Here is a 20473-nt window from a genome sequence, read left to right as displayed (position 1 = left end):
AAGAGCTTGTGCCTTTAGATGTTGTTGACTTGTAATTCCAGCAGTGTACTGTGTGAAAACCAGCATGGCCAGGGCTGGCTCTGGAAACTTCTCAGTGGATGGGAACTTGCTTCTGTTCTTCTGAGCATGGGATCGTTCCTGAATCACTTTGTGATGGCTCAGGGCTCTCTGTTGGTCACCAGACCACTGTTCTGCTGGAGGCAGGTTCAGGATGTTAAGGCAGGCTGGTGGGATGTACTTTGGGCATGATAGCAATGGTCCATTCCCACAAGTTCTTTCTGTTTTAGTTGATCTGCCTAACTTTTATGGGAATAAGTTTAATCTTGCTGAAATTTAGTTGATGTGTTTCCTTACAGGGGTTGGTGCTTTTTAGTGCTGCATCTTGTCATCTCATCTTGCAGTAAAGTTGTGCTTGTTACTTGAAATGAGCTGTTGGGGCAAAATAGCATAACATTTTTGGTCTGGATAAGAATCTAAGCAAACATGAATAGGTTATTCTTATGATGCCTGGGTTGTCATTTACTCATAGTGAATTTAAAACATGTTAGGAAAATGAAAACCTGAAATATCATGTTGGTACAGGTATGTGCATGAACTTGATATAATTTCGTACTTTGGTTTTAATATTATGCTATTGCATAATCCTATGGCAGCAACTCCAAAAGAAATACAAAGGTCTTAAAATTTTATGGGGGAAAAATGAAATGGTTGTAAAACCTGTTGTAGTACTCTTGACTTTGCCCTTTATATAATTGGATCCCAGTGATTTACAGGAAATTTTATGAAACATTTGTATTGAGTGAGGATACCAACAAAGTGTCGCTGTTACCCAAAGTCCATTCTGTACAGAGACTTTTTGTTAAATCAAAATACCCAGTCCAGGAATACCTGGCTGTCAGCCCAGATACCTCAGATGGATGTCATCTAGCTTTTTAGGTTCAGTGGGACAAATATTGTGAAAAGACTGAGAAACTTATTTCAGGCTGAAATGTTTAAGCAGACTTGTGCTTATTTTAAATTTTATTCTGAGTATCAGTATAATCTGAAAGTCACTTTGTGCTGTTTTTTGGATTGGTTATTTTGGTTTCTATTAAATTCCTCATTTCACATAACACACTCCATATACTTTTTCTGCAGTACAGGCTTTTTTAAACAAGCTTTGACATAGTTTAACTCTGTTCCTGTGTATGTGTGTACGTTCATAACGCATCTGTACGTGCGTCACTGCTCTCAAACTGCTTCAGTTGGTCAGCAGATGTTGAATTTAGTTTCATTGTGGTAATGCTTACGGGGATGCATGCAGGTTTTTAATAAAAAGTAAAGAAAAAGCTACCTAATGGTGGTTTTTAAGACAAAATTCCATGGGTGTGTTCTGAGGCTAACATACAATTTAAAAATTCTTCAGATAAGCTGAAATAAGGGAACTTTTGGTATGCAGGATAACTTCTGCAAGAAAAGACGAAATCTATCCTTCCTTTTGAAGCTAAAGATCTAATTGTTTGTGGTTTGGAGTTTTTCCTCTCCTTTTACAAGCGCCTTCACTGTGGAGAAGCTGCATTCTTGTAGTAGCTGAGTTGTATTGACTAGACTTAGCTAGTTATATGCTAGACTAACTGCTGTTCAGGGAGGTTGTGTTTAGTACAGAGGCTGAAGTGGACAATAGCAAAACAAATCAAACCAAAAAAAGCATCTAAATCCATGAGTAGTTCAAGTACACTTTGCTGTCAAAAGATGCAGTGTTGCAAGTATTCAAGCGATGCCCTAACAGACAAATTGGGTGACTGATACTGTTTCAACTTCTTGTTTAGGTTGGCTCTAATGTGGTCAGTTTATCTGGTTTACAAAAGTGGTTATGAGAATGAAGAGAGGAAGGCAGGGCTTCGTTCACAACAGAGTTCATCACTGGTGCTAACCATTTTTTTTTGGGAAATGCAAGATGGGTTATATAATATTATCTTGTAAAACTTAGTGCTGTATTAAAAAATAAATGTGCTTTCAGTTGATACATGAGGTTAAGGACAGTAGTGGAACTAAAGCTATGATTGGTTTTGAGCCACAGGGCCCAATACACTTTATGAACTAAAAATGTTTGAATTCAAAATGCAGAATACTGTTAAGAAATCAGGCTGCACACACATGACTTAGCAGTGCATGGAAGTTATGTATTCTAAATTTAGTGAACCTGGGACTTGGTTCTGAATATTGAGTGCTTACTTATTAAAAAAAAGAAAAGCCCGACACTTCTTTTTTCTTCTCTCTTTTACTTAGCTCCTGGGCTCTTTCCTGTGTCAGGAAGAACTGAAAACTATTAGTAGATATCTAATAGACAAGTTATCACCCCACCGCTGAATGCAGAAAAGTGGAATAGCAAGGCATTATTTGAGGACTCACATCCAAATGAACTGAGTCCAATTTTAGGTGAGAAAAGAGAAATTGTTGGGATATCTGCTCAGGTTGCTAGTCTTTACCTGTGAGCAAGTTAGCATTTAAACTGAAAGGTGTCTTTTACCTTCACAAAGGTTGTCCTGGGTGTAACTAATTCCATCTAGAAATTTATGCCACATTTAAGCAACATATTCTTGGTGTGTATAGAAATCACTTGGAGTTTCACTGTTTTAATGAATTTATTTTCTAAGTGTTTTTTCTTAAGTCAGTGAAGTTTTTCAGAAATGAAGTAGAGATCCACACCATATGGATTCAGCAATCTTTGGATAGCTTATTTCTGCACAATGGAGAAGATGAGTGCGTGCAATGGCTAACACTGAACTAATCCAACACCTTGTGTTTGCTGAGATTTACTGGTATTTGCTGGTGTGATGTTGTCTGTTTAGTGTGCTCTGGTTCTATCTTCATGCTGAGTAGGCTTCTGTTCATGTAGGAGGGTATTTTATCTTTGTTTCCTGATGTGTAGCAAGCTGAATCTGCATGGAGACAAGTTCAAGATTGTGTGCAGTTGAGATGACCTGGCTGTCTGGCTGGGGAGGGCAGGCATGGGAGCTCCCTTTGCTCATTTACAAGCCTGTAGGTTGGTTGAAAGCTGCTGTGGTGGTTTCATGGTTGTGTCTCCTGCCCTAGCAGAATTCCACTGGTGCTCAGCAGGCTGCAGCTGTGTGAGGCCACCCTGGGATATGCACAGGCCAGAGCAGCAATTCTGCCTGATAACCTGGCTTTACAGACGTGGCTTTCAAACCCTTCCCTACTCTTCCTCCTCATGTACCCAGCCCTCAAGTCCTGGAGCACTTGTTCCCCTCACCTCTGTGCCTACAGCAATTTGCCGCTTTTTTCTTCCTGGCCTGTCTCTCACTTGCTGCTCCCTAGGATCTGCACTTTGAAACATGCACTTGTATGTCACTTTCTTGGCCAATTTAACATGCCAGAGGCTACCAAGAAAGGAAAAATATTCAGAAGCATAGCAAATCCATATGTGTTCACAATATTCAAGGGAATCTAAAAGATTCTTAGCATAGACTTTACTTTTCTATTACTCTTTATCTTCAGGTTTGTATTTAGGAAGGGGGCACAAGCTTTCAGTTGACAGTGGTTCTTCATGTGGTAACTGATTTTTCGGCATTAATATTTTAACACTGCTAATATTGGAATAAATTAAAATTACTTTCTTGTATGTTAGCAATGAATTCTTGTTCAAATCACCTCAGAACTAATTTCTAAGATGTTTTCAAATGCCAAAAAAACATTTAATGAATCCTTAAATGCCTTATTTTTACTATTTTAAATGTACTTCTAGGTCTTCTCAATTTTTAATTGAAAAGCGGTCGTGAATGAGAACTAAGTAAATGTAATGAATAAAAATGCAGCTGAAATAAGTGATGACGGTATAATCTCCAACAGAACTGGCTTATTTAGCTTTCTCAATTAGTATAATTCAGTTTGGGATTTTTTAACTGTGTGGGAATAGGTATAAACATGTATGGAAAGTCTTTCTTGGTATAGTCAAAGGAGAATACCTAGTCTAGACCAAGTTCTCCTTGAAAATTTCTTGGCTAAAAGTTTGATAGCCATCCTGTTCCATGTTGCAATTTATCATATGATTTGTGAATGGTTTGGAAAATTACAGGTTATGTTGGGAAAAAAAAAGTATTTCTTATCTTGGTTTAATCATTCAAATAAAAGGTTATCTTGAAAGTGTTTGAGGTTTTATTTTATGAAAATACTCTGTGCTGGAAGCTGAGTTTATCTAAATCATGTAACATTTAGTGGCAAATAATGAAGTTACCTTGTTGCTGTTTTTGTTCTTCAGAAATGGAGGAACAGAACGCTGGACCTGGGATTGAAGATTTCTAAAGGATTATGGGATTATACATTGAAGAGCCAGCAGGCGGAATGCCTGAGTGACTGAAGAAAATGGGTGCTAATGCATCAAACTACCCTCACTCGTGTTCCCCAAGGGTAGGGGGAAATTCACAGGCACAACAGACATTCATAGGTAACTTTTCAGTTATCTTGTCACTTACGTAAATGACTTGGTGGATTGTGAATGCATTGGATTTGATTTGCTTGCAGAAATGTTATGGAGAGCTGCTATTTTCTAGGTCACCAGTTTGAATCCATTCAAGCTCAATCGTGCATGAAATTTGGTACTGTCCATCTGTTTGGCCTCTGTATGCAATGAGTTGATCTGCCTTTTGCCAGTAAACAGTTGCCAGATTATTTAAATAAAATAAGTGCAGTTTTTTTATCATTAAGCCATGCATGCTGGTTTTCCTGGTTTGAGAGCAGTCACTTTCTGTTAGTACTCATACTGTTTTCTACTCTTCCTCAGAATTTCTGTCAAATTGTGTCAGAGCATGTAAAACCCTTGATCATTAGTATTCGTTGTAATATTGACGTTGTGTCCAAGTGAATTACCTCCTTACTGCTAGAAGGGATATCTCTGGTAATAAACCTATTAAAGTAACAAACAGGCTTCTCTTCCTTTTCCTGTTTCTGTAAATGGGAAAGGGGGTGCTTACTGGCCTAACAGTGTTATTTACAAGCCAAGACCTTGCTTAGCTGGAGACATGTGTTGAAGGGCCCTTAAGAAAGTATTTTCTCATCCTAGTCATAACTGGGGCAGGCATTACCTTTATGTGTTTTTCAGTCTAGTACAAAGAGACCTCAGTGTAGATCTAAGTACTGTCACACTCTAAATAATAAACAGCTATGTTATGAATCTGAAAAAAGGCAGTCTCTCAGAAGATAAATATTCCTTAAAAAAAAGCAACCCTGACAGCCCTGAAGAATGATCTTAGCAGTAAATAACATCAATAGTTTATAAATGCTTTATGCTTCAGCTTGCAACACTGCATAAGTAGTTATTGATATTCAGTGTTACTTCTCTTTTTAATCACCGTTGAAAGCAGAGTGATATCCTTAGCAGAGGAAAAATTGACTCACTTTGTAAATTTTCTCTTTTTTCTCAGCTTTCATAGCATTTCTAGCTCTGAGGTCTCATTTGAGGACAGATCACAAACTGTTACATTTAAGGATGTGTGTGCTGTCACAGCATGTCAAGGAAGAACTTTTAGTCCTAACATCATGGATATTCATGCTGTAAAGTTCCCCTTGAGGGTTTATGTTTTTTCAGTGTATCATACCTAACTAGTAAAAGATTTGCTCCAGTCTGCATATGTGCTTTCTAAAATGTGGCTAAAATGCTTTTCTTACATGTCTTGGTGTTTTTTAATCTGCTTCTATATTATGTGAAGAGAAACCCTTAGAGGCCTTGAAGCAGGCAGATTTGCAGGCTAAAACACCTTTTGAGCAGATTTGAAGAGATTTCCAAAGGCTACATTAAATTCCCAATAAACTTTCTATATGCTATGTGGACGGTTTAGTTGATGCTCTTCATTATTAAACTCAAAATAGAAACCCATTATGTAGTATGTCACAAGAAATTTACTGACCCCCATTACCTATGGGAAATTGTGGCTGAGACTCTTTTTGAGGAAAGCCTAAAAACATGTGCTTGTCTCATCTTAGGGAAGGCAGATGAGCCTTCTGCGTAAAATTCTTGCTGTAAATATCCTGATATTATGGGGTTCCATGAGTGTGCTATCTACATCACATGGGTACATCTCTTCTTCTCATTTCATGGCATTTGGCTTTTTCTGATTTTGATTTTTGTTTACATGATTGGTTTTTGTAGCTGTCAAGTAGAAAATAGGTGTATCCTAAAATTGATAGCTGAGGTTTTCATCACTTGCCATAATAACAATAATAATGTTTTAATGTTACATCAGCTTTTACATGTTTGGGGTTTAGGTGTTGTAGGGGTTTTTTTTGTTTGTTGGTGGGGGGAGGGGGTGTCTGTTTTTATTGTATTGTGGGGTTTTTTATGTAGAAGGCATTATAACTATTTACTGCCCTAAAGCAGAACTGGGGGATAGAGTTAGAATAGCTGCATAATATGTTTTAGTTGCCTTATTCCTGGAAACTGGGTTTAGGCCTGTGGGTTTGTTTTAGACTACTTTGCTACTTTGCCATTAAAGCACTGCACCGTGTTTCATGCTAAATATAGGATGAGTGCTGAAGTCTGAGAACCAATATGGCAAAGCACAATAGTTTCATAGTGTGAGCTCCTACTGTTAGTTGACTTCATCCTAGTTTGCTTATAGTTTATGAAGAGGAGATAAATCAGTAAAAATAGTGTAGTGCACTGACTGGAAAATGATACTTTTGTTTTAGCAAAAGCTTAATTAGTCATCTTGCTGTTTTGTCTGCAGCAGTCAGGAGGAGGATTTCACACCATTTCCTAGGGTGGTACATCTGTTCAAGATGTTTGCTTTTTTTATGTAGAGCTTTATAATTAGATATTAAAATGTGTGGGCATGCAAAGGACTAAACAGATCCCATTTTTCATTGTCAAGTTCCCAAGCAGCTCCCCTTGGCAGTCATCTGGTTCCATAAATATTTGTCTGTCCCAAGCTGGGTATGTCTAGGGGCATGAAGTAGCAATTGCTTTTGAACAGCATTTAATAGATTGGTACCTTTCAGTATAGTGCTGAGGAATAATTAATTTTTTCCTACTTTTAATGCTGCTACCTTATGAAGGAATACAGGCAGCCCAAAAACGTTCTCTTCCAGGTTCTTTCTTTGAGGGATCTGGAGCCACCAGCTGTCGTGAACCCAGAGAGGCTATGATGGTGCATCTCTGTTTCTTACAAAAAGCAGTTGTGTGGTGGTGCTTTTGTAGCAGAGCTTCATCTGTTTGTAAGGGTTAATAGCACTGTTTGCAGTACATCCAAAGTTAAATCTTGTAAGTGGCTCAGGGTACACAAAGGTTTGAATGGCGTTTTAGTATTTTGTGGTGATTCATGTGCAAGTAATACCTCACAGCAGCCTTTAGGGAAGAAGGAAATTGAGACTTGCCGTGTCCTAGTTTTTCTCTAGTGGAATGTTAGAGAATGTTCTGCACTCAAATTTGCCATTAGAATCCAATGTACTTCAAATAGCAATGAGCTGGCATGTTCTCTGGAAAGAGAATCTGTCATTATAGAGTGACCAAAGTGTAGTTATACTTCTATTGTGAAATGTACCTCTTTAAATGAAGGAAAAATTCTACGCTTGTCTCTATCAGCAGGAGGCTGAAGTTCTACTTTTCCATTGTCATATCTAGTATAGCATGTGGAAGGAATTTTTATGGTGGATTTTGCAGCACAACCTCTTTGTTGAAGTTGTCTTGAGTTACTCCTGTGATTTCTGTTTAAATTGATATTCTTTTCACTTCTTGAAATTTCAGTATTATTAATAACATGTTGCCTGATCAAGCAAATTTTAAACTTGGATAAAATGGTTAGATGTCTTTCCTCAAATAAAACAGTTCTTTCTTAAAGTTGTTACTAATAGAAGAATCATAAAACCACTGCATTGCATAGTTTGTGGGAGTTTTAATTAGCTTGACATAAAAGCTACTGTGTAAGTTTACTTAGTTATTGAGGCTTAAACAATAAAACAATTTACAAACTGTTAGGTTGCTACAGCTGCCTTAGTCTCAAATACAGCTTTCAATTACTCCTGTGTCTTTCAAAGTTCAAGAAATACTTGAAATTACATGGTAACTAAATGCCCTGTGTTTTGTCAGACTTGGCCATAACATCACTGTCAAAACAGCATCACAAAACAGCATCACAGTGAATCTGCCTGTTGCAGGTGGAGCTGGGAGATTGCAGTGATAGAACACGTTGTAAAAGGCCCCAAAACCTCTGGTTCTAGGATAGGCTTTGAAAGATTTAAAAAAAGGCAACAAGTAGTGAAGCTGCACAAGTAACAGAAACATGAACAATTCCTGACAGAAAACAGACAAATACTATTTCAGATGAACCTGTTTGTTATTGATTTGTGTAGCATTTGCAAATATTTTCATATTTTCTTCTCATTCTTCTTTGGTCCAGAAGTGGGAGTTTGGTTTGTGTACTTCCTTTTCTCTTTTCTTGTCATGTCTGAGGTTCTTCACCATCTGGCTTAGAGTGAAAGCTCTGTAAATAAACTTAAATTAGAAAATAACCCTTAAACAGAAGCATGACTCTCACATTAAAGCTATGGTTTTTTAACTCCTTTTTTTTTGTGTGTGTTTTTAAACACTACTTTGGTTTTCGATTACTTGTTGAAATGCAGATTCTAATTCCTTTTTTCCTCACTGAACTGCTATCAGTATGAGTTCCTAATAGAATTTCCCAATAAATTATTTTTGAGAAGAAATAATTTATATGTATCCTTTAATTGTATAATGCTCTGTTCAAAGGAAATCTTCAATAATTCAGTAAAACTTCCATTCTCCATATTCTTTTTGATGGGTGTATATGCACAAATGAGTATTTGCAGTTCTGCAGAAGGGAGCCCATATTATGTATTTAACTTTGGTATTACTTGATTATTGCATGAGAGGATTTTTGCTTTTCTTGCTGAATTATCTCTGAAAATAATCCCTGAGTGTTTTGGTACTGTGTTCTCTTTTTTTTGTTGTGACTCTAGCTATCTGATACCAGGTATGTGTCTATTGTTTTAGTGACACTTAATGCTAGAACAGAATTTGAAAACACTTTGAAGGGGGGGATTGTGAATATTTCACTGAGATATTAGGCTTAGAAAAAGTTAATACAATTACACTTCTAATGTTACAACTGCAGTATTCTCTTTCTGCTTAGATAAGTGTACCATATGCTATAGAGCTACATCAACTGGCACTGCTTGGTTCTTAAAATTGAATATATTTTTTAAAAAACCCAACCAAGCAAAAAAATTTAAAAACCAAACCAAAACACCCTGAAACCCAGCAAACTACAAACTTTGTAGATGCAAGTAAAAGGCTTTGTTCTTAATGGCCAGAAAAGGCTTCAGTCAGGTTTTCAGTTGTTAAATTATCTGATGTGAGGAGAAGGAAGAACTGTATACCTTGCAGAATCATTGATGGAGTATTTAGGTGTTATGGACCTTCCTTTTGAATTTAAAGAATAAATATTCTGTTCAATTTTTCTTTTTGCCTTTAGGAACATCATCCTACTCTCATCAAGGTTTTGGCTGTGAATCAAAGCTGTATAGCCTTGACCATGGCCACGAGAAACCTCAAGACAAGAAAAAGAAAACCTCTGGCCTTGCGACCCTCAAAAAGAAATTCATTAAGCGTCGGAAATCGAGCCGATCTGCTGACCATGCCAAGCAGATGCGTGAGCTCCTCTCAGGCTGGGATGTCAGAGATGTTAATGCGTTAGTAGAAGAATACGAAGGAACATCAGCCTTAAAGGAACTTTATCTACAAGCTAATTTGGCAAGACCAGAAGCCAGGACGCTACAAAAAGACATGGCTGAACTTTATCAATACAAATATTGTACCGATGTAGACTTAATATTTCAAGAAACTTGTTTTCCTGTGCATCGTGCGATATTGGCGGCAAGATGTCCATTTTTTAAGACGCTGCTTTCTTCCTCTCCAGAGTATGGGGCTGAAATAATAATGGATATTAACACAGCTGGCATAGATATGCCTATGTTTTCTGCTTTGTTACACTACCTTTATACGGGCGAGTTTGGAATGGAGGATTCGAGATTCCAAAATGTTGATATTCTTGTGCAGCTTAGTGAAGAATTTGGAACACCAAATTCCTTAGATGTTGACATGCGCGCCCTGTTTGATTATATGTGCTACTACGATGTGGTTCTTAGCTTTTCATCCAACTCTGACTTGGTTGAAACTTTTGGTGGAAGTCAGAACTGTCTAGATGAAGAGCTCAGAGCTCACAAAGCTATTATTTCATCACGATCTCCCTTTTTCCGTCACTTGCTGCAGAGAAGGATACGAACTGGTGAAGAAATCACAGACCGAACTCTACGGACTCCAACTAGAATTATATTGGATGAATCTATTATACCAAAAAAATATGCTAAGGTCATTTTGAACTGTATGTATACAGATGTGGTAGACCTCTCCGTTTTGCACTCCAGTCCTTCGGTGGGCAGTTTAAGTGAAGTTCAGGCTCTTGTAGCAGGAAAAGTAAACATGACTAGGGCTGAAGAAGCCATGGAGCTTTATCACATAGCACTGTTCTTGGAGTTTAACATGCTTGCACAAGGTATGTAATACTGTCCTCGTTGTAGAATATATGACCTTATTAGAACAAGTTTTAGCAATTTTGCACTGTAGGGATGCTTATTGTCAGCTGTCAGTGGCTGACAGTTCCTTTAGAAATGGAGTTCGTTTTCCATCTGTAAATTGTCAATAATGCTTCTGTTTTCTAGGGACAGAAGAAATGCCATGCAAGAGATATAGTTGTATGGCACATCATCGTTGAAGCATGCAAAGCATGTTAATTTTTTCTAGTATGTATAACTGGTCTTGATATTTCTAATGCCTATCTGCTTTCTGTAATCCATTTTCTGGGTGTAAACTACAAAGAGATCCTTGCTAAGAGGAGGAAATATTTAGGCTTGTTAGGAAGTGTCCGTATATGCTAACAGGGTGGTAAACATGAATTACTATTTCTGTGGTTTATGTCAAAGACACCAACCCTGCAGTCTTGCTGTTGGAAGGAAAATTTAAGCAGCTTAATTGCAGTAGTCTTAGGTCTTTAATGTCTGCCTGTCTATGAAGAGAGCTGAAGGCAGGGTCAGTCAGTATATTCAGACATTAAGTTTAGAAAGTTTTACTACTTCCGCTATTCTTGAAGATCATTCAAATCTTGATTACATATGACCTCCTGACCTGAATTACTGCAATCTCAGCTGAGGTGTCCAAGCACTGATCAGTGCACTAATGGTGCTTCTTGTGGTGGCAGGAGTTTTGTCTGCAGTTTTGTCTGTTGGTGTTTGAGCTATTTAGTGGCCATATGATGTATAATGAAGTATGAGAATGGCTTCAGGCCTTGCTGATGGGGAATAAGAATTTTACTTTTGAGCTGAGAAAGGGAAAATGGAACTTGCTGATACATCAGCAACATAATTTGTTTTAAATATTTTAATTTTTTTAAGAAAAGTAACTTTTTACAGTAGGTCTGTACATTCATAACTTCTAGCTGTCAAATTAAGTTTGGCAAGATTGAAACCTTATATTGTAAGCTATAAAGTAGTTCTGAGTAAAATAGGAAACTTGATAAAGAGCGGACAGGAAAGGGCGGTGTAAGCACTGCAGGAAGAGGTCATATTTTTAATGAGTTCCCCTAATAGTTACATGAAACTGGGAGTGATAAGGATATGAGAAACTAACAGAACTGCTGTAGCTCATGTGGAGTTTGCCATTAGGAAACTAATTTTCAGATTGTGCTGAAAGCTGAAATAATTGTACTGCAATAAAACTGGCACAGATCAAAGGGGATGTGTTTTCTGAGGCAACATGCTACAGGATGCAATTGGGCTGTTCTTAGGCTCAGAATCATCCGATCACAGAGCAGCCCAGGTTAGAAGGGGCTTCAAAAGATCATGGGATCCAACCTATCCAAGAGAGAAAGTGAGCTTAGGTGACATTGTCCAACATTCTGTCCAGTCACTTCTTGAAAACCACCAGTGGTGTGTCCTTGGGGAGATTGTCCTGATGAAGTGATTGTTCTCATTGCAAAAACATTTTTTGTTGAGATGTTTTCCAGTGCAATTTACACCTGCCCCTTCATGTGGCTTCTTTAGAGAAGAGAACCTCTGTCCTCCTTATAGGTGCCCTACAGTAGCTCAAGGTCTGGGAATAATGTGACAAGGTCCCCTGAGCCTTCTGTTCTTGAGGGAGAAGAGACCTGACTTCCTTCAGTCTTTCCTCGTAGGCTGAGTTCTCCAGTACTTTGATCAACATCATGGCACTCCTTCAGATCCTCTCTTCTCTATTTGTGTATTTCTTATTTCTGTTGTTTCCTTCTCAGTATGTTTCAGAAGGGGCAAGAAGTTTTACTATAGTTGAACTATGGTATTAAGTTAATTTCTATATCATATGCACAGGCTAATAGTACTTGAGAACAACTCTGTAGATCAGCTTAAAGCCAGAAAGAAAAATTAGTTGAAATTAAAAAGGTGATGAAGCTTCTCTATTTTGATGTGTGCTAAAAGTATTTAACGTGGTCAGGGAATACTAATGAGAGAATTAAATAGTGAATGAAACCCTCAGTGAGACACTGAATAATTTTGCACTGTTTCATAAATGAACAGGGTGCAATTCTTTTCCTCAGATTGGAAACCTAAACTGGAACAACTGTGATCTGGAGGTGCTCTGATGTAGCAGTGTCAGTTATAGCAAAGCAGAAAAGCAATGACAGATAGAGAACTTTCAAGAGAAACTTAGGTAAACTTAGAAAATAAAAACCATTTTCCTATCTATATGTTAGTAAATACTGAAAAATGACCTGATATTTTATTTGGTGTTGAGTTTGTTTCTGCTCACTTTAAGTTGAGCTCACTTGGATCAGAATGTCCTAAACTGGCACTCTTTTCAGTAATGCACTACAGAACGGTGCTGCTCTGGAATGGATATTCCATGAGTCAGTGGTAACAAGATCTCTACTTTTTCCTGGAAGTTGTCCCCCAGTACTACCTCTAGGAGAGTAATAGGATAGGCAGCAGCAGGAGCTGCACTGGGCTTGCACTTCAGCAGCACACTTGAGTGGCTGGAGCCCACGAGTGCAGCAGTGCAGGCTCGGTGTTGGTGGCTGTCTGGGTGAACTGGAGCTGTAGTGTTTTGGGGGTGGTCATAGGGAGCAGGTAGAGGGATGTAGTGGCATTCAGAGGTTTTCTTCTTTCCATAGTAAATCCCTTTCTGACCGCAAAAGTAGTGAGATTGAGGGGTGGGGCTGTTGTTACACACAGGGGAGAAATGCAGTAAAATCAGCAAGTGTTGAAATCTATTAAATTATCAAATACTAAAAAATGTAGGTTTGGCACTCCTTCAGATATTGAAATTCTAGATGTTAACTTCACCTAATTAGGATTTTACAAATTGGTGCTGCATTCCCTAGCTACAGGAGAAAGTAGAAAGCACTGTGTAGATCTGTATATGCCAGTGGAATCAGAATCTAATAGTTTCATACTTAACTTGCAGAGTTCATGTTTAGGTCACTGGTACTATGCAGACATGGAAGAACTGTTCTGGTGTAATCTTATAATCAAAATTAAGAGGAAGCTTTTTTGGTCAGGGAAAACTATATGCCTGCATGTGACTGAGGTCACTTAAAGATGTGCTTTAGTCATGACCGCTGTTCTTGCTTCTGACTTAATTGTAACATCTTGTCCTCACTTATATGATACTTAACATGAGGTACATGGGAGATCTTCATTTCAGTGGTGTCCATCCTATTCCCTGATTTCACAGCTAGGAGACTTCCATGCTGGAAGCTGTCACTCAAACATCTGACTTCTAGATGTTATGCAGAGTGATGGGGAAGAGACAGCATTGTGTAGGTGTTGGAGGTCACTGAGCAGGCAGTTCTCCTGACATCTCTTAGCTGTGATCTCTGGCAGTGTTTTTCCACTCTGTGCTGCAGCAGGTGTCCAGTTCTCCCCAAGTACTGACTGATCCCATCAGCTGGCTTTTGCAGTAGCTGATGTCTTAAGTTTCTTCTCTAGATTTCCACACCCTCGGCTGAAGTTTTTTGTTTCAGTTCACTCCTGCTGGCCAATTGCGAACTTGCGAAGACTTGTCTCCCTGGTTTCGGGGAAAATATTTTGGGCTTATTATGTTAAGTCTGGGCTCTCTTTCCAGTTCGTTTTTCTCACTTCCACTCAGTTTTGCCTGGGTGTTTGTAACTAAGTGTCAAGTGAAATTGATGAATTTTAAAGCTTCTGATCAGCTGTTTTTATTTTCAACAGATTTTAGTTTGATTTGTCTTCAGGGACCTTTCTCAGTATCCAGATGTTGTAATTTTTCTTCAGTTTCAGCAGATGATTCAGCTTCGACTATTTCCATGGAAATTTTCCCATTCCTAACACAGTGATACTCATTTTTCTGACTGTTGTGATTTAATTGGTAATTTTCCTGTGGTGAAGATGGTGATGAGTATGTGCAATGAATCTTTACCGTCCAAGTAAAGTAGGACAACCTTTATCTAGAATTTCCTCTGCCTTTATCTTGATTTGTTTTCGCTGAGGATTGTCGCTTATCTTTCAAGAGAAACTGAAGTGAATCTTTCAATGAACTAATTTGAGTAAATGAACTAATCAGCAAGCATATCTGGTCAATAGAGCTGATCATACTGAAACCCATTTGTACCTAATAGGACTGTCACTGATCTTAGGGGTGCTCTGGTAATTTTTACTGTCAGAAGTGAAAGTCTTCAGGGCTTTCACAGAGGCTATGAGCACTAGGGCCCTCTTGAGGAGGTTGGAGCACATCTCTTAGTGGGATGTTTCTGTGCTCTGCCTGCCTGTTTCTGCCCTCTGCTATAGTTTTTCTGTCTTCATCCTACCTTGCTGCTCTCTCTCAATTGTACTGGTACATACATTGATTCACAAAGATTTGGTTTAATATCACTTATCCCTTGCTCTTCTGTAGTACAGTTACTCAAATGAAATCAGTTCCCTAGTCCTGTTCATCACACATTGTTAAAATACTCTCCACTTCCAGTCTTACTGGACTGCCCTGCTGTGGCAGGAAAGTTTGATTTCAGGCATGTTAGTTTTATTAGATAGCTGTATTACGTATATGAATCCTCTGCTGCATCTTGGCCCTGTCACCCACTGTCATGAGTAGTCCCACTGAGGTGGTGGTACAGGATGTTTTGCTGTGATAGGCTTTTGGATACTGGGACCTTATGAAATAGTTTTGCCTGAGAACCTTTTCTGTCACCTGATTCAAAGAAGTTTTCTAAAGTAAGATTGACAAAAAACCCCTCAATTTCTGACTTTTTGCTTTACTTTGCTTTTATTTTAGGTGTTGAGTTTAGTCTTGACAAGAATATTAAAAAAAATTAAAAAACTATGGTTCCTGTAATTGCCAGCATGGTGTCTCCTAATGTGACAAACTTAAAAAACATTGAATAGCTTCTAGATTTCAGTTCAGTGTTAAGATTAATTCTTACTGCTTTTTTTTCATTGGCTTCACTGGTGTGCACAAGTTTAGGAGCAAAGTCTTCACTACAGAATGAGTTAAATCAAGCTAAGAGTTTTGCAGTAAAAGGTTTGCTTAATGCCACTTCTGCTAATTGTTGAAGGCAGTTGACTTATCTTCAGTAGGTCTTCAGAAGGTATCTTCAGGTCAGCTGTCCTGATCCCAAGCCACTAGCTAGAATGCTAAACATGGGCTCAAGCTGTTTCTGTCTGGAAGGACTGTGGGGCTGCATTTGGGGGAGAACTGTGGAAGCAGCCAGGGCCTGATGGTAGGAAGGGTGCACTGGCATCCAGCAAAAGGAGTGCATGGAATAGCATAATTTGTGCAAAATGTAATAGTTATCTTTCCCTTTTGTAGATTCCAGGTTGAATCTCTGAAGGATAGTAATGGTCACAGAAGCTTGTGGGACACTGCAAATGGATCTTGGGAAGGTTGTTACTGCCTGAGTATCAAAAAATAATATTCACAGGAAAAAGTGCTCTATTCCACTGTGAAGAGCAGTATTGTGGCTATTAGATGACTACTTTTTTTGCCAAGTGGCTGATTGTTAAAGCAGAAAAAAGCTCTGCCAAAGAAGAAAGGAAATTGGATTCCTTCCATAGCTAGAATTGGGTTGCCCCAATTTATTTAAAAGCTCAAAAAATGCTTTAATCATTACCGTATGCTTACTTCAGAAGAAATGCTTTTAATAATCGCACACTTCTGACCCATTGCTAAAATTACTTGGGAAGAGGACTGTTTCATTTGCTAGTCATCCTTAGTGAGCTTTTTGCCTGATGTCATATTATTGTTAGTTGTGCAATAATTGAACTTGACAGAAGAATTGAGACTGACCTTATGCTGTTTCTATAAATTGGTGTTGCTCAGATCTTTGGAACTGCATTTCTGGTGTCTTTTCAGGGGGCAGGCATCTTCAAAAATAAATGTCAGATGAAATTCTAGGAATGGCATTAATTTTGAGATAAGTTTCTACTCTTGTAGTTTGAATTTTCTGGTGACTGATTTCAGTGTATGGGTTTGCTGCCTTTGAAATGGAGCAGTCCTTATATGTGTGATGTTTAGAGTTCAAGGGAATGCAGTTTCTGTTGAAGTCATCTTGCATGCAAGCAGAATAATTGCATGCAAAAAATTGTTTGGATTTAGCAGGGGAAGGCTGAGTGCAGATGACCCTAAATAATGGTTTCCAACTATTTTGTTTCTTATTCATGGGAGTCAAACTTCTCTCAAGCAAATTGCAACTAGTCACTGCTTTCATTCATGTGCCAGGTTTGCTGCTAACTTAACATTTTCCTTTATTGAGCCCCAAAAGGAAAGCTGAGAGAGACTCACATGACAAAGTTAAATGCAATGTCAGCCTTTTGCTGTTTGGGTAAAAATGGATCCTGAAGTGGAAAGCTTCAGACTTTATTTACTCTGTTTCTGACACATGCTGAAGTATTTTGAGCTTTTTTTGATGATAAGTTGAGTTTTGGATGGTTTAGTTGCTTACTGTTTGTTTGTTTAAGGCTGTTTGTCAGATTCTTGACCAGAACTTTTTAAGACTTAAGATTTCATCCTTTAGGAATCTGGGGAATTCCCCCTTCTAGAGGGGGCAGTATCACTAACCTGGACCTTAGCCCAGGGAATGTATTTCAGAACAGTTCTCATTGTCCTTACCTGTCCTGGTGATGACTGGAGTGATGTTCCAAGTGCCTCTGACCCAGCTTTGTTGCCTGTGCCCTGCTCACTTAAGGCCAGTGCTTGCCATGCAGGTTAGAGGTCGGTATCTATAATGAATCATCTGTTCTTGCTAGCAGTAGTAATGCTAATAGTAACCTCATGGAGATAGGTGGCACTGAGAAGTACCACACTATTTCAGTATGGAAATGGTGGAGGACAAAGCAGTTGTGTTGAAACATGACTCACCACTCACCCCTTTGTTGGAAGCAAATGCACAGTGTAATGCTGCATGTGCTGCAAGGGTCACAAATGTGTGTGCTTTGGGTAGCCCTTCTGTCAGTGGCTGCAGTCCGGCTTCCTTTTCTTAGGTGAATCATACATGTGAAAAAAAAATCATCCAGCTGCTTGTTGAGGAAAGTTTGGTTTAAATATGAACTGGTGTAAAATGCATTACTGTTGGGGGACAGACATTACTCTTATAAATTGCTTTATTTAATAAAGATTGTGTCCAAAATTGTGTATACATTCAGGCACATTCCTGAAAAGCTTAGAAAATGGTAGAAGTGGTAGAATGTTGTTCTTAAAATTACCACATTGTGGTTGTTATAGTATTGGGTACAAATACGTGTGTCTAATAGGACAGGTATATTTATAACCAGTCTCATGTTTAAACTGTTGTTTTCTACTGCCTTCTTAACCCTCCTGTTTAAATTCCCATTTTAGTGACTTCTGAGTAGTAGCTCCTTTGACAGGTTCCCTTCTACTTGAAGAGGCTTGTTCACTTGTTACTACCTAATCCATAGCTTTCACATTATTATGATGGAAATGGAATGAACATATATTCTTATATATTCCTATATTCTGTATGCTGCCCTATGTAGAAAAGTAAGACTTTTCTTTCATTTCTGTTAATAGTTGCTAGTGTGTTTTATCTGTATGCAGCCAGTACCAAAATATGTAGCATCAGGAGACCTGTCTTTGCCTTGACTAGGGCTGAGATTACTGTACAAAGCACTTTTTTACTCAACTTATTTCAAGAGCTTAGTAATGCTATACACATCCCTAAACAACGAAGTTTAGGTTTTAGGTATCTTTGAAACTGAGAGAAAAGTGATGATGTGTAAGAAGTAAAATTGCAGTGTAGACATGTAGCTCTGAACTCTCTAGGCTCCTCTTATAAGCATAAACACAACTGTAATTTTGTGGCTGTAGTGGGTTGAGACTGGAATGTATAATTCTGAGAATTTTTTTCTTTAAATTGCTGTCTTTGTGCAAAACCAGATGTACAATGGAAAGCAACAAAGTGCTATTGGAGACTCCAAGTTATCAGTGTTGTGGTATCATCTGTCTTAACTCCTTAGTCCCAAGTTCCCATGTTTTCAGCCTTCCCACAGCATGTCTTCCCTCATTTCTTCCATATCAGCTCCATTTCCCTTCAGGAGTTTTAACTATACTCTCTGTCCTTCAGAAGATGTGTACCCTGTGAAAGAGTAAGTCCTAATAAAGCAGTGGGTAGGAAGAAACTGTAGCAGACTCTTCATAAATCTGCCTCCTTTCTGCTTCCCTGTCAGAGAATGTGCTCCCTGTCCTGGCACCCTCTGTGCCTTGCTGTGTACTGTGGCCATCATGGTGGCCTGGAGCAGCAATCTACTGCTTCCTGCCTTTTCTGTGAGTCAGAAAATGATGCTTTGCTGCCCTCATCCTGTACTGAGTAGCTGAGTACCAGCACTGTTACAGCTTATGTTTCTTCTCCTCTGCATGGTCTGTCTCAGGAAGGTCCATGAGCAAAGTGATACCTTTGTTACAGTTCATGGGTTTCTTTGAATCTGCTGTGAGCAATAGTGACTCAAATTCTCAGTGTTAAAATGTGTTAAACACTCAGATAACCAAAGGGGATTCTGATTGGGTTGAACTAGCTTTCCAGTTGTTTATCCAGGCTTGCCAGCAGCCATGATGCTTCATGTGCCTTTAAAAAATGAACAACTGTATAGCTGGAATCATAAACTTAAAATTATTGTACTTCTAGTCAAAATAATACCTTGTTCCCAACCTTGATCTGTAGGGCACCAGTCTTTAGTCTCACTGAGTGTACATAACCCTTTCTACTACAGATTTAGCCACGTGTATTATTCCTTCAGGGTCAAAGTGCCTCTGTAACAGCACTGTTGTTTGCTGCACTTGTTTGGTAGGTTGTGAAGATATCATTGCTGAGAGCATCTCCCTGGACACCTTGATTGCCATTCTGAAGTGGAGCTCTCAGCCCTACGGTTCCAAGTGGGTGCACCGGCAGGCACTGCATTTCCTCTGTGAGGAGTTTACCCAGGTCATGACTTCAGAGGTCTTCTACGAGCTCAGCAAGGACCACCTGCTCACAGCCATTCAGTCTGACTATCTACAGGTAACCTGCAGTGCAGAGTACAGCTGCTAGAACTAGCAGGATGTGTTCTACCATGATTGGAAATGCTTGGAAGTAGTTGATTTTAAATTGTAGGCTAAGGAGGGCTTGTACACACTAAGCACTCCTTCTATAATATGTAAAAATTAAATGGAAGTAGTGATTAGGAAAATTGTTTTGTTCTTGGTTTGTAACACAACCCAAATGTGGTATATGCTGTTGCTTAGAAGCCTAATAATAGTTTATAAATGCATGAAAATTATTTTAAACAAAGCATTTCTGAATCTAACATTTGCCTTGCCTGTTTAAGAGATTTATAAAATTACATGATGGGAGTAGTTTTGCTGTAGCAACACATGCTAATTTGGGGCAGTAGGAGCTAATAAACTGGAAATGGTTCAGAAAACTCAATTTATTTTCATGGAGAGAGAAAAATACCATCTCTGACAAGTATTGCACAATTTATTTTTTTTTTTGGTGACTTGCCTTCAGTGATTGTGTGGGTTTAGGGGGAGAGAACTGTACTGGCCAACAGAAAGATACAGGATTTTTGCTACCATTGCTCTTCAGGGGAGATATCTTTATAAGGATGACCACGTCTTAATAGCTTAAAGATTACTAGATTTTTTTTTTTAAATGCATTAATCTCAATCTTACTTTTTTTGTAAAGGATTAAGTGCTAGAGATTATTTAAAGTGTTTTTTTTAAAGTTTTGTTAACTTGAAGTATTTCAGAAATTACAGTTAACTGTACTGTGGATCTTCCATGACAGTTTATATTGCTGAATTTGTGATGTTAAACAAAAGCTTGTTGAAATACCCGGAGGTAGAACTGCCCCTTTTAATTAAATTTAGTAATTCCAACTTTATAGCTGTAAGTTTCTGTACTAAGTTAAATTTTTTCCTTCCGTA

General features: G+C 38.4%; 1 protein-coding gene across 3 annotated transcripts in view; it reads left to right on the top strand.

Annotated features, from left to right (window-relative positions):
* BTBD7 (BTB domain containing 7) overlaps nt 1-20473 on the top strand; it is a 51529-nt gene that overhangs the window by 14408 nt on the left and 16648 nt on the right. The window contains exons 1-4 of one of the 3 annotated variants that reach the window (XM_059850200.1): nt 2234-2418; nt 4259-4444; nt 9486-10565; nt 19357-19565. In XM_059850200.1, the coding sequence (XP_059706183.1) occupies nt 4363-4444; nt 9486-10565; nt 19357-19565 (1371 nt within the window). In that variant the 5' untranslated portion in view covers nt 2234-2418; nt 4259-4362. Of the gene's footprint in view, nt 1-2233; nt 2419-4258; nt 4445-9485; nt 10566-19356; nt 19566-20473 lie in introns of those variants that run through there. The other 2 variants (XM_059850202.1, XM_059850201.1) reach the window with 2 other exon arrangements.

The sequence above is a fragment of the Haemorhous mexicanus genome, chromosome 6 (genome assembly GCF_027477595.1).
Source record: "Haemorhous mexicanus isolate bHaeMex1 chromosome 6, bHaeMex1.pri, whole genome shotgun sequence".
Classification (NCBI taxonomy): domain Eukaryota; kingdom Metazoa; phylum Chordata; class Aves; order Passeriformes; family Fringillidae; genus Haemorhous; species Haemorhous mexicanus.
This window is presented reverse-complemented; position numbering and strand designations above follow the sequence as displayed.